The sequence below is a fragment of the Eurosta solidaginis genome, chromosome 1, assembly GCF_040869045.1.
Source record: "Eurosta solidaginis isolate ZX-2024a chromosome 1, ASM4086904v1, whole genome shotgun sequence".
In the NCBI taxonomy this organism is placed as follows: domain Eukaryota; kingdom Metazoa; phylum Arthropoda; class Insecta; order Diptera; family Tephritidae; genus Eurosta; species Eurosta solidaginis.
In genome coordinates, this window is record NC_090319.1 from 30904380 (window position 1) to 30918421 (window position 14042).

The following is a 14042-nucleotide window of genomic DNA, read 5'->3' on the forward strand; positions in this document are numbered from 1 at the left end:
AAGGGGTTATATTCATAAAATTTTTACAAAGTTTCAAATTAACTCTGAGCTAAAAAGATAACTTACCGTTCTGTAAGTGAGCGTAGGATATTTTATTCATTAAAACATCCCACTGTACCCCACATCTATCGAATTCAAGTTGGCGTTTGTAGCTCATGGATGGATTGTGACGCTGTTTAATGAAAAGATCTTAAATGTGTCTTTATTGAAAATGCTTTAAGACCAAGCCACAATGAAGTTTTTTAATGCCAGTAACATCGCCACTAGATATACAAGAAAAATACTTGCAACATATTTTGTGCCCTATTCACTTGTTGAATTGCAGTTTTTATTAACTGTGAAAAATGTTAGAAAAGTGCCAACAATAAAAAAATAATTTCACTTGCAAAGTGTGAAAGCACCCTTAGCCAAAGTAAATATGAAATTCTTCTTATTGTGCTTTGCTTGCAACAAAAGTTGGAAGTTGGGTACTTTTTCATGCCAGATGGCGACAGTGTCAATCAATCTGCTGTGTTCCATAAAAAAGGTTGCTATTGATAATAATTTGGGTATGTGATTTGTATACATTAACTCTGGTAATAAAAATTGTCTTTGGAATTAGCCGTAAGCCGTTTATAGGTACGATTCACAAGATAGGTCGTGTGTCGCTTCTTCTTTGTTAGAAGTGACGCAAATTGGGAATACAGAGTCAACCGTACCGTCTCGCATTTTTCGCCTACAAATCCTCTGCGAGCATTGACCTTTCGGGAACGGAATACTTCTGTATAAACATCTCCCTAAACATTTCCACAATCTGTAAATGCACCTGCGTTTTCAACTACACAATCTTTGTATGGAATAAAAACCAAACAACATACACCCGGTTGGTACATATTCGCCGGTTTGCTGATATGAAATAAAAATAAATATAAACAAAACGCGAAACATGATAAGAGTGACACTCAAATCTGACCAGTAGATAATAGATGGAGTGGGGACAGTGTACTGAATTGTTGAAATTTATATTTAAAAAAATGCTTTCTATTAAATATATGTAAATAAAGAATAAAAACGAAAAATGACACACCAATGAAACCGGAAGATCGTTGTGGTTAAGCCTGGCGCCCCTCGGCAGTGGTTTGGCAAACACGCCGATTGTATTTCGGCCATAAAAGGCTTCTGAGGGAAAGTTTATCTTTTTTTAGAATCGCATAAATTTGCTGTTAGATTCAGAGCCGACTTCGAAAGCCAATGCCTACGTTTTGGAATGGACAGAGACGCTCCGGCCAAGAAAGTATTTCAGCCGACACCGCAGTTTGGAAGCAAAGGAATTTAAAGAGGCAGTGCTTGGTGCTCGCAATTGGTGTCAGTTATCGCGAAACAGAGGAAGCTGGCGTGACTTGTTACGAAACGGCCATAATCGCTTAGGTGGTTAAACGCCAATTAATAATGTTGATGATCATGTTGGTGGAATACCAGTAACCCAGTATCTGATAAACGATCGGCTGGATCGGCTTGTACAGATATTTCGCATTTTCGCCACATCTCTCAGTGGGATGTCCACAACAAAGAAATTTTTTTAAAAATCATAAAAGATACATTTATGTAGGGCAAGACTGGTGCTCTTTGCCATAACTGATTCACCCGGTATGACGATTAACGTATCGTGAGCAGCTTGCTTCTTGAGAATTTAATCAGATTAAAGTTAAGTTACATTTACGAAATAGAACATTAGGGAAATAGAAACACAATACTGAATGGTTTGAGAAAATGAAATTTTAATTTGATTTAAAATGCCGCACGGTGGAGTATTTGATCAATCTAGCTGGCCAAAAGTCGATTTTTCAAAATATTCCAGTTTTTTTAAATATACTCCCTGGCGGTCCTAAATGTACACTGAATAGTATACATACCCCAAAACCCATTAACAACGTCAACGGAGCTAACCGCGCACATCTAAAGTTGTATAAAAATTGTGTGCAGTTCGATGTATTTTTGGATTAAAAAGCAATATACCCTTCTAACCTAAATACTTGTTCACTTGTTTAGCCTTAATAAAATCTAGTTACAATTCCCTTTAAGACAGGTAAATGTGTTTTTAATTCATATGTTAGATTTTTTATAGCGCATGTTTTAACTGAGTTATTCTACTTGTAATACTACTACTTTTCAATATTAAATTTTTTAAAAACCTTGCAAACAAAAAGATATATCTCTTTTTCATGGCATATCATGTCAGTAATTTTTTGCCAATACATAAGCTTGTGTTTGTTTCAAAGTTTAATAACAAAAACGGCTGCGCATACCCGCGATTTTTTGAGTGGTGATCAATATTGTAAGAGACTGATACCCTTATTGGCAAAAGGTGCCAACCTTGTGAAAACATCCTCAGTGGCAACACCTAGGTAAAAAGTCTTAAAATGTAATAGTATATTGATGTAACAAACTTGATTCAAATCGGCTAAGCCGTTTCCGAGATGGTAGTGGATATGCAAGGAAATATAAAAAAAGCTGAGGTGGCAACCCTAAGTGGTAACCCTTCTTAAAAATGTCAATAGAAATGCGGAGTAAAATACTTTTCGTTTCATAGCCACATTCACATATCTCATGTAATGCCAAAAAAATTACCCCGGATCCATCCGAAACCGGTGGCCCCGTTCCATAGTAATTCTGCGCGGAACACCTTGAATTTGTTGTCAAATATTTCCTTTCATAACAATGAAGTTAGAAAACCACTTTTTGAACAGAATTAACTGCTGTTTTAATTTTGGCCAGCTAGATTGATCAAATACCCCACCGGTGCGCCGTTTATCAGTTTTAGATTATAGAGAGGGTTGAGCTCAGTAGAAGTTGGGAAATATTTGATAAAGGCGTTTCGGTTTGATTTGTTCTGGTTTTTGTTCTTATTAATTTTTAGATATTCGGCTATGCGAATAACCGATTAGTCGATTGGCAAAAGTTGTTTAGTAAAATAATCGTTAATCACTAATCGACTAGTTGTTTGCATGCGATTAGTAGCTATTCATTATTTTTTCTTTGCAATTTGCAAGAGTTCTGCGATTCGTAAGAACGTTAGACGATAGTTAACCATCTGTAGCTCACATATTTAGCAGCTTGCATCTTCGGCATCCTCGAAACCGTTAGCAGATTGCGCGCAATGCTTAATTGAAATACCAGTATGTCGATTTTCAGTTAATGCAATAGTTGTGGCTCGACTATTCGATTAGTCGAATAATCGGTTGTAAACAAGAGCTCTAGTTTCCACCGCACACGCTCTCCAATGATCAGATAAGAATCTCGACTCCAAAGAAATCTTTGAAAACTATACTAACACTCGACGGAGTTTTCTCGATTTAAGACTAATGTAACATTTTGTTTGGGAGCGTTATGCTTGTCCAGTGTTTCTCGAGTGTTAGGAAATGGAGCTTATTATATAATTTTCATCTAATAGATATCTAACTTCGTTGTTTTTTGGGTTTGAGATTGATTTGATGATACGAAACGCCCAAACTTGAGAAGTAGCGAAAATAAAGAAAGTTATCAAAGCTTTGAAATGCATTCAAGAAGTAATGCTTGAAATTCGAGAATAATATTAACTCCGATATTCAGATTAAAAAAGCTTGTTCGTGCTTATGACGTACTGTGCTTCCGAATCAATGTGCCATTGTTAAGTACTATGATTTTTCAATGTAAAATTTAAGCAAATCCAACACTTTTTTATTAAAAGGCATAAATCAAGCTACTCCAAAAATTAAGACCTAAATGAAATTTACAAAAGAATAGTACTAACATTAATAAGTAAAGAAGGCTAAGTTCGAATGTAACCGAACATTACATACTCAGCTTTGGAGACAAAATAAGGGAAAATAACCATGTAGGAAAATGAACCTAGGGTAACCCTGCAATGTGTTTGTACGATATGGGTATCAAATGAAAGGCGTTAATGAGTATTTTAAAAGGGAGTGGGCCTTAGCTCTATGGGTGGACGCCTTTTCGAGACATTGCCATAAAGGTGGACCAAGGGTGACTCTAGAATGTGTTTGTACGATATGGGTGACAAATGAAAGGTATTAATGAGGGTTTTAAAAGGGAGTGGCCCTTAGTTGTATATGTGAAGGCGTTTTCGAGATAAAATAAAAAAAATAAATGCAAGGCGCGATAACCTCCGAAGAGATCTAAGGCCGAGCTTCTCTTCCAATTTGCGTCGTGCTCCTCTTGATTTTCCCTACAAATTGGCCGGACGGGACCTACATGTTTTATGCCGACTCCGAACGGCATCTGCAAGGCAGATGAGTTTTCACTGAGAGCTTTTCATGGCAAAAATACACCCGAAGCGCTTGCCAAACACTGCCGAGGGGCGACCCCGCTTAGAAAAATTTTTCTTCTAATTTAAAAAATTTATTTCTAAAATTTTGATGTTGCTTTGCCCGGGGTGCGAACCCAGGGCATACGGTGTGGTAGGCGGAGCACGCTACCATCACACCACGGTGGCTGCCAGATTCGAGATATATCGACCAAAATGTGGACCAGGGTGACCCAGAACATCATCTGTCGGGTAACGCTAATTTATTTATATATTTAATACCACGAACAGTATTCCTGCCAAGATTCCAAGGGCTTTTGATTTCCCCGCCAGAACTTTTTCATTTTCTTCTATTTAATATGGTAGGTGTCACACCCATTTTACAAAGTTTTTTCTAAAGTTATATTGTGCGTCAATAAACCAATCCAATTGCCATGTTTCATCCCTTTTTTAGTATTTCGTATAGAATTATGGCATTTTTTTTCATTTTTCGTAATTTTCGATATCAAAAAAGTGGGCGTGGTAGTCGGATTTCGGCCATTTTTTATACCAAGATAAAGTGAGTTCAGATAAATACGTGAACTAAGCTTAGTAAAGATATATCGATTTTTGCTCAAGTTATCGTGTTAATGGCCGAGCGGAAGGACAGACGTTCGACTATGTATAAAAACTGGGCGTGGCTTCAACCGATTTCGCCCATTTTCACAGAAAACAGTTATCGTCATAGGATCTATGCCCTTACCAAATTTTACAAGGATTGGGAAATTTTTGTTCGACTTATGGCATTAAAAGTATTGTAGACAAATTAAATGAAAGAGGGCGAAGCCACGCCCATTTTGAAATTTTGTTTTATTTTTGTATTTTGTTCCACCATATCATTACTTGAGTTGAATATTAACATAATTAACTTATATACTGAAAAGATATTAAATTTTTTGTTAAAATTTTACTTTAAAAATTTGTTTTTTTAAGTGGGCGTGTTCGTCATCCGATTTAGCTAATTTTTATTTAGCACACATATAGTAATAGGAGTAACGTTCCTGCCAAATTTCATCATGATATCTTCAACGACTGCCAAACTACAGCTTGCAAAACTTTTAAATTAAATTCTTTTAAAAGTGGGCGGTGCCACGCCATTGTCCAAAATTTTACTTATTTTCTATTCTGCGTGATAAGTTCAAACCACCTGCCAAGTTGCATCGCTTTATCCGCCTTTGGTAATGATTTGTCTCGCTTTTTCGGTTTTTCGAAAATTTCGATATCGAAAAAGTGGGCGCGATTATAGTACCGATTTCGTTCATTTTAAATAGCGATCTGGTATGAGTGCCCAGGAACCTACATACCAAATTTCATCAAGATGCCTTAGAATTTACTCAAGTTATCGTGTTTACGGACGGACGGACGGACGGACATGGTTAAATGAATTTCTTTTTTCGCCCAGATCAGTTTGATATATAGAAGTCTATATCTATCTCGATTAGTTTATGCCGTTACGGATTACCGTTATGCGAACAAAATTAATATACTGTAAGCTCTGATCAGCTGAATATAAAAATACTTCCTCGAATAACCCAAACAACCTGATTCCTTATCTGCCCTTCGAGGGCGATCTTAAGGCCACAATAGAGGTGGACGGTGCTCAAATGGCGGACGAGGCGATACACGTGTACACAGATGGTTCCAAAGTAGTGGAAAGAGTAGATTCTGCGGTATACGGCGCTGATCCGGAAATAAACAGATCCTACAGGCTGCCGGATTACTATAGCGTTTTCCAAGCGGAAATAGTAGCCGTAACCAAAGCAGTAGCAACCCTGGAAGAAAATAGCTCAAGCTGTAATCGTGTTAACTTTTATACTGACAGTCAAGCAGCAATTAAGGCAATAAGCTCGCATAGCACAGCACCTAAATGAGTGTTAGAGTGTAAGCAGTCCCTGAGGAGAATCGGTACAGGGAGAAGCATATATCTATATTGGGTCCCAGGGCATATGGAAATATATGGGAATGAGAAAGTGGATGAACTAGCTAAAGAGGGCGCATCCCTTGAAGCTTGCTCCGTAGACGTCCCAATTAGAGTGGGCGAAACTAAGCGAAGGCGAGAGGTGCACATGATCGACTAAGCAGGAAAGGCGTGGGTTCAAGCGCGGGGCTGTAAAGTGTCGAAGATTATGTGTAGGTCTTACAACCTTAGAATAACAACGTTGCTTCTATCATTAAAAAGAGAAGACTGTAGACACATGACGGGTCTTCTGACTGGACAATGCCTTCTGGCGTCGCATGCCTTTAAATTAGGCTTGGTCAGTGATAGCAGATGAAGGAAGTGCGGGCTGGAGGAGGAAACGATCGTGCACGTTCTGTGCTCGTGCCCTGCGCTTTCCAGGCTAAGACTCCAGCTATTAGGAGTGATACAGCTGTCAGATCTAGAAGCAGCAAGTGGCTTAAGTCCTAGGAAGCTTGTAGTATTTGCCAAGAGGTCGGAGTTATTTTATAACATAGGTCCTAGTTTTTGATAGGGTTTTTCAGTTTGACCGTTAAAACAAACTTCTGGTAACACTACGGGCTTATTCAGTCTATGTGAGGTCCTCATGGACCGGCCAGTTCAACCTAACCTAACCTAACCCAAACAAGACAAACTGAATTTTGTCACTAATACAGCGGCTCCCAGATTTCTGATTGTTCTAAGCTGATAAAAGTGCCTATTGTGACAAATATTACTACCATTTTGAAGGTTATTTTATCGAAAACTCGTAACGTGATTCTGTCTTAAAATAAAATTTCCAATAAACAAACAATAGAAAAATAAGTAAGCGATCTGAATATAATTGACTTTTGTTTCTTTTGACACAACTAAATAAATAAACAAATAACTTCTGACGAAGAATAATAAATTTAAACAATAATCAAAGTAACTTTAGCTAAATTTATAGTTGTTGATAGCGTTGAACATAATCGAGGAACCGGGTACCTTAAATGAAGTAACCAAGAATCCGGTTCACAAGTTACTGCAGCGGAGTTTCTTAAGACCCGTAAGCGACCAAAATAAATTTTTTCGGAGACAAATTTTTCTTATTAAACATTTTTTTTAAGTGTATAAAAAGTGTTAATAAAGTCTTCTATTTTAGCCATAACTTCTCAAAGGTTTATCGCAGAGATTTGAAATTCGATTTCAAAAGATCAATCGAAAATTTCCAACTATTTTTCAATTTCTGGGGGGAAACGGCAAGAGATATCCCTAAATAATATGTTCTATACTTTTATATAGATATGTTAAGAGATTTAATATCCAAACTCTGGTATCGTATATAATTTTGCCATAAAATATCTTGGCTGGAAAACTTGGCTTGGCAGGTTGAATTTAAAATTATTTCGACTCGCCCATTGCCGACTTTTGTATATCAGATGGCGCTATTACCTAAAAATATTTGAGTTGGAGAATTTATTAACTTTTTGTAGATTTTATTTATTGTTTTGGATACATTTTGACTAAGTGACTTATTTTTTGTGGAATATGTTTATAATTTTTTGCGTTTTCTTCATTGGCGTTATGGTTAAGGAAGTTTAACTGGCCCTTAAGTTTTCCATATTATTTCAATATATAGTAAATAAAGAGGGTGTTATTGCCTGTTAGATATTTGATAATCCAGCTCACATAAAATACTCCTGTATAACCTACAACATTGGCGACGGCCGAGACTACAGCTATGTTTGTCCCTACTCATTATGATGCCGCTTTTATCCCTTCAATTTGTAATACTTCTAAACCTTCAAGTTCTGCACAAGTTACAGCAACGAAAGCCTCAGGGTCCTCTGCGTTCTCAGTATTGATCTCGTGTAATACCGAGCCCGGTATGCACGGTTCGATTTGTCTGAAATTTGGTATTTGCCCAGATAAGTACGACACTTTTTTTTCCGGGAAATGGAGTAGGGACTGACTGGGACAAGGATTTGGGTTGGGACTGTGAGTGGGAGTAAGGGGTGCAGAAACGTGAAAAGAACTGGAGAGAAAAGAAAAGAGGGAAGGTGAAAGAAATAGAGTAAGAGAAAGAAAGGGAAATAAGTAAAGATGGAGCGCAAAAGAAGTGAGGGAAAAGACATGGAGGGAGAAAGAGACGCGGAAAGAGGAAGAGGCAGAGGGAAGAGTGAACAAAAAGATAAGGAAAAGGGGGAGAGAGAGGAAGGGAGAGTAAGAGGTAAAAAATCCTTAAAAGTTATGCAGATAGACCAAAGCTAGAGCAGAACAACGTCTGCTAGTATATATATAAAAATTTATGAAGTTTAAGTTTTCCCAAGAAAGAAGTATTTCTTCTTTAAAAACTGAAACGGTAAACTAGTGGACACAGCGTTCTAACCAGTTGCAGCGTTAATTTTTAATAAAGATCTCGAGAAAGGATCCAAAATTTTACGCAAATCCCGCAATCTGACAACGTTTCAAAAAACTGAACGGTAAAATCTATTTATTACCAAAATGTTAGGGGTTTGAACACTGAAATTGTAGATATATTTCTAGTTAGCCACGACCTTTCTTACAATACCATCGTTTTTACTATTATTTGGCTAAAACGTCATGTATTTAACGCTGAAATCTGTGCAGTCGATTTGAGATATGTATTTCGTAGGGATCGGCCTATTAAGGTGGGTGTTTTAGTTGCAGTTCATGTAAGTTTCGCTCCTGTAGTGATTCCGTTACTGAAGCCGATGACATTGAATTTCTCTTTGTGTGACAGACAGACAGATGTTTTCCGTAACACTTCTAATTATTCCAGACATCTGAGGCTATACAAACGAATTTTTAAATAATCACAACCAAACATCCCTAGTTGTAGTACACTCACACATCAAATGAATAAACCCACTCCCCAACAAAGCACCAAGACACGATGCAACAACTCTATATTTTTTATTGCTTCTACTATATTTAGAAACATGTGATATTTTGTGCGATTGGCTTATCAGTTAGCACAATTAAATTTATGTTTTGTATTTTTGCTACTTTCAGTTGCAGTCGATGCGTCAACGAATGCGCACAAAATACACTAACAGTCCAGAATAAAAGTCAATTAAATTAATAAAACGCGCAAACAGTCAACACAGCGAATATGCTCTTCTCCAAAGTCTTCCGTATGGTAATACTGGGCGCTCCAGCCTCTGGTAAAGGTACAATTTCAAAACGTATTGTCGACAGATTCGGATTCGTTCACATATCACCGGGTGATATGTTGCGTCTCCACGTCTTACATGGCAGTGATTTGGGTAAAAAGGCAAAAAAATATATGGATGAAGGAAAATTGGTGCCCGATGAAATTGTAATGAAATGTGTGCTCGGACGCATAACCGAAGTTGGTAATAAATCATGGATGTTAGATGGATTCCCACGCACACTGGTGCAAGCTGAACGTTTGAGTGCAAGTGAACCGTTACATGCTGTCATCAATTTAGATGTGCCACATGATGTGATCATTGAACGTGTAAAAGGGCGTTGGATACATTTATCATCTGGACGTGTATATAATGTGGGCTTCAATGATCCCAAAGTACCAGGCAAGGATGATGTGACTGGTGAAGATTTGGTGCAACGTGCTGATGATAAACCTGACGTAGTGGCCGAACGTTTAAATGTCTATGAAAAAATGTTACGACCGGTGTTGAATTATTATCAAAAACAAGAATTGATAACAAATTTCAAAGGTAGCACAACAGCAGAAATATGGCCACAAGTGGAAAAATTTTTATTGGCGAAAAGGATGAAAGCAGTGGCGGAAAGTATTCAAGGCTAAGCGGTTGCGAGTGCGAAATGTGAAAATCCAAAGAATGTAATGTAATGTTGTAAAGTAATTATTGAGTTTTATAGCCAAGTGTAGCACAAAGCCATATTACTTAAAATGATAAATGAAATCGAGAACAATAATCATTATTTACAAAACTTTTTTATTATCAATATACACCGTTTGGCAAAAAATAATAGGAAATATTATTGACAAATTTAATTTATTTTTTTTTATTATTTAAAAAAAATACTTTCATAAATTATGTTAACATAAACTACATAAACCAATTTCTAAAACGTTTTCGACACAAAAAGTTTAAAAATCTTGATCAAAATTTTGAAATATTTACTGGGAATTTTTAAAAAACTCTGAAGTATGTAGTTTTGTATTCCAATAAAATTTAGTCAGCCAAAGTACAAGTTTGAGGTCTCCCTTCAAATTCGGATAGGTTTTCGAAAATTTGTTTTCGCAGTTTTTCAGATTTTCTTCCTCGATATCAAGGCGAAGCCATACGAGGTGGTGGTAAAGCGAATTCAATCAATTCGCCGTGACGAAAAATGTCAAGTCAAGAGAAAATTTTCATTGATTTCCAAGGCGAATCCATACCAGGTGGTGGCAAAGCGAATTCAATCAATTCGCCGTGCAGAAGAATGTCAAGTCAAAACAAAATTTTCATTGATTCCGATTAACTGACATGTTGTAGTACAAGGCGTCGTATAGAAAACTATCAAGAAGAAGCAATCAGCTGTTGGGATAACAACACCTGGTACTGAATACACCTTGTTCGATATGAAAAATAAAATTATACAAATAAAACTGCATATCAAAACGATTCTACACAAGGAATGACAAAGCGAATTCAGCCCAGTTCGGCGTGCAGAAGAACGTCGAGTCAAAACCAAGGCGAATTCAGTAGCAGGTGTTGTTATACCAACAGCTGATTGCTTCTTCTTGATAATTTTCCATAGAACGCCTTGTACAGCAATATGTCCGTTAATCGAAATCAGCGAACATTTTCTTTTGACTTGACATTCTTCTGTACGGCGAATTGGTTGAATCCGCTTTGCCACAACCTGGTATGGATTCGCCTTGGTCAAAAGTAAATTGGCATTGATTTCGATTAACTGACATATTGCTGACACAAGGCGTTGCTTGGAAATTATCAAGAAGAAGCCATCAGCGGTGCAGTGAAATAACTCCCATGAAATAAGTCCCAATGAAAATGAAATAAGTCCCAACTTTAATAAATGAAATAACTCCCAAAGAAGGAAATGAAATAACTCCCAATATTTGCCAGGTATTTCATAATGAAACCACAAGTCCCAAAAAAAAATGAAATAACTCACAAATGAAATAAGTCCCAAAAAAATGAAATAAATCCCAAATCAAAATTTGAAATGGTATCTTTATACTATATAATCAGTTACAATGAGATTTGAAAAATACAGCAAACTATTATGTACATATGTAAAAGTTACAAATACAAGAAAACTTGAATAGTGTCGTCGAAGTAAACGTAATCTATTTAAAAAAATCGAATTTTTTTATGAAATTAACATAATTTATTAAAAGTAAAAAATAAAAGGAACAAGTCTGCGTAGAACACCTTTCTGCATAGGAGGCCTACGGCCGCGCTTATAAAAAAATAACCCTGGGCTACGCCATGCCAAGTCCGTAGTACACCCTTCTGCGTAGAAGGACATCACACACCCGGACTTTGCATGGCACGGGGTTATTTTTTATAAGCGCGGCCAAAGGCCGCTTATGCAGAAAGATTTTCTACGCAGAATTACTGTGCATCGCGCGATTTTTTATCCCAAATTTTATATTTTTTTGTAAAATAAATAAATAGAGTTGAATGAAAAAGGTCCATTTTCCTCGTTGGTACTATTTAAATATTTTTCATCCCAAAGAAATTTTATTGGGGATTATTTCATTTGGGAGTTATTTCATTATGAAATAATTACCAGCAAAAATTATGAAATAAGTCCCAATGAATTGGGGGCTATTTCATAATGAAATAAATCGCAATTTGTATGGAAAATATTTGGGAGTTATTTCATTTTTTTGTTGGGAGTTATTTCACTGCACCGCCATCAGCTGATGGGATAACACCACCTTGTATTGAAGTCGCCTTGATTGCATACTAAAAATGCTTTTAAATATTTCCAGTAAAAATTTCGAAATATTTATGATTTTTTAAGACTTCTCGAATTTTTCGAAAATTATTTTGAAATTAGTAATAGAATTTACAAGAACTTTTACTAAATCTAAATAAAGATTTGGAAATAGTTATGTAGTTTTTTAACTTTCTCAAGTTTTTCGAAAACGTTTTCGAAATTGGTTACATAGGTTTCGCTAACAATACACTATTTTTTTTTTAAATAAACCAAATAAATAAACAGTAGAAAATAACTAAAATATTAAACTAATTTATTGTTTTACTCGCAGGTGTAGATGCTTGTATTGAAGCGGTGCGAACGAGTTAAAAAGAGTCATTTGTATGAAATTTGTAGTTTATAAAAGAAGAATTATTAAGCTGATGTCAGAGTTTTATGTGTTAAGTATATTTCTCAATGGAATCATAATCGTGAAATGATTATGGTGAATTTCGCTAAAAAATATTGTTGAAATCAGTTTATTTAAAAATTGTTATGAATGCTAAAATTTAATGTTAAAAGGGCCTTTAGTAAACAAAATTTCTACAAATTCCATCTTCATGTTAAGGAGCAATTTTTATTTTTTTTCGGCTCACCCTAATATATGGTACATACAATGCATAAATATATGTACGTGTTTACAAGTTTATATAAATGTTTGTAATGAATAATTTAGTCCTTACATGTGCATCTGTATGTATGTATGTATATACAATAAACAATATACAAACAATATGCGCAAATATAATATATAAAATATAGTTACAACGATTATTTTTGTTATTGTATAAATTCATGTGTATGTTTGTAATTGTTAAATGTGTGTATACAGTAATAATTTACGTTGTTATTATTCTAAACAAGTAGTATTTAAATAAATTATTAATAAAATTTACATTACGCTTTGTTTGGGGTTTGTGAGGTTGCCAATTTAAATTAAATCAGGCGAGATAATTTAATAATAAACAAATAGCATGAGATGTGTGCTGCAGCATGGTACAGCGCCATTGCGCTGACATTAAGCATAGCGCCGCTGGCACTGAAACTTAGAAACACCAAGGTGAAGAGGGATCTCAGTGACCTCAGTAGTGCAAACTACCTGGAAAACACGACGAAAACAAGTATGGAAAGAAAAATGCCATTTAAAATTCGTTATTACAATGTCCTACAAATTTTTTATAAAGTTATGAAAAAATTGCGCTCATACCGGCTTTATGATATCAACGCATGCACACTTGCGCTTCAACCCCCCACTTTTTCTGAGAGCTGCCAAATCAAATTGAACGAATTGTTACTAAATTTTTACATAAAACCCGTACATATAAAAAGAGATATTTATATCCAGATAAACAAAATTTACAGTGAATGTAAGCCAGAATTTCCAAGCTTCTATAATAAATTTTTAAAATAAGTAATTCGCGCCTTATTTATTTTTCTTTCAAATATAATTCAATATCTCCTGTGGCTTTTCTGGCTATCACCCACTTCGTCCTCTCAACCATTCTCTCACACCATTCACCCAAATTTTCTCATTTGGCTCTCCCACTTTCCCACTCCCTGTTCCTGTAATATTCGCATTATTCTCCCAATCTCTACCTGCCTTTCTCTGTATCGACGGTTGCCACTTTTGGTCCATTTGGTTCCTTCCAGCCCCATTTGGTCCGCTGGTCCCTTTTTTCAATTTTGGTCCTTTTTAGGTAGTAGCCACGATATTGGTACTTTTCTTCCTTTTTCACTGAGGTTAAAATTCAAAACTCTGCCCACAACATTTGGTACACTTTCATTAGGATAGGATAGGATAGGTTAGGTGGTAGCTGCCCTGATAAGGATAGCTCACTT

The 14042-nt window shown here is 36.0% G+C and overlaps 2 protein-coding genes across 7 annotated transcripts in view; one reads left to right on the forward strand and one right to left on the reverse strand.

The window, feature by feature from the left end:
• The window catches only part of LOC137250737 (GTP:AMP phosphotransferase AK3, mitochondrial-like), a 35416-nt gene extending 22320 nt beyond the window's left edge, over nt 1-13096 (forward strand). For 3 of the 5 annotated variants that reach the window (XM_067784139.1, XM_067784112.1, XM_067784122.1), the window contains exon 2: nt 9276-13096. In XM_067784139.1, coding sequence (XP_067640240.1) covers nt 9376-10053 — 678 coding nt within the window. In that variant the 5' untranslated portion in view covers nt 9276-9375 and the 3' untranslated portion in view covers nt 10054-13096. The remainder of the gene's footprint in view (nt 1-9275) is intronic. The other 2 variants (XM_067784131.1, XM_067784101.1) reach the window with 2 other exon arrangements.
• Nucleotides 1-14042, reverse strand: part of Leash (leash) — a 76706-nt gene that overhangs the window by 46108 nt on the left and 16556 nt on the right. The window lies entirely within an intron of this gene.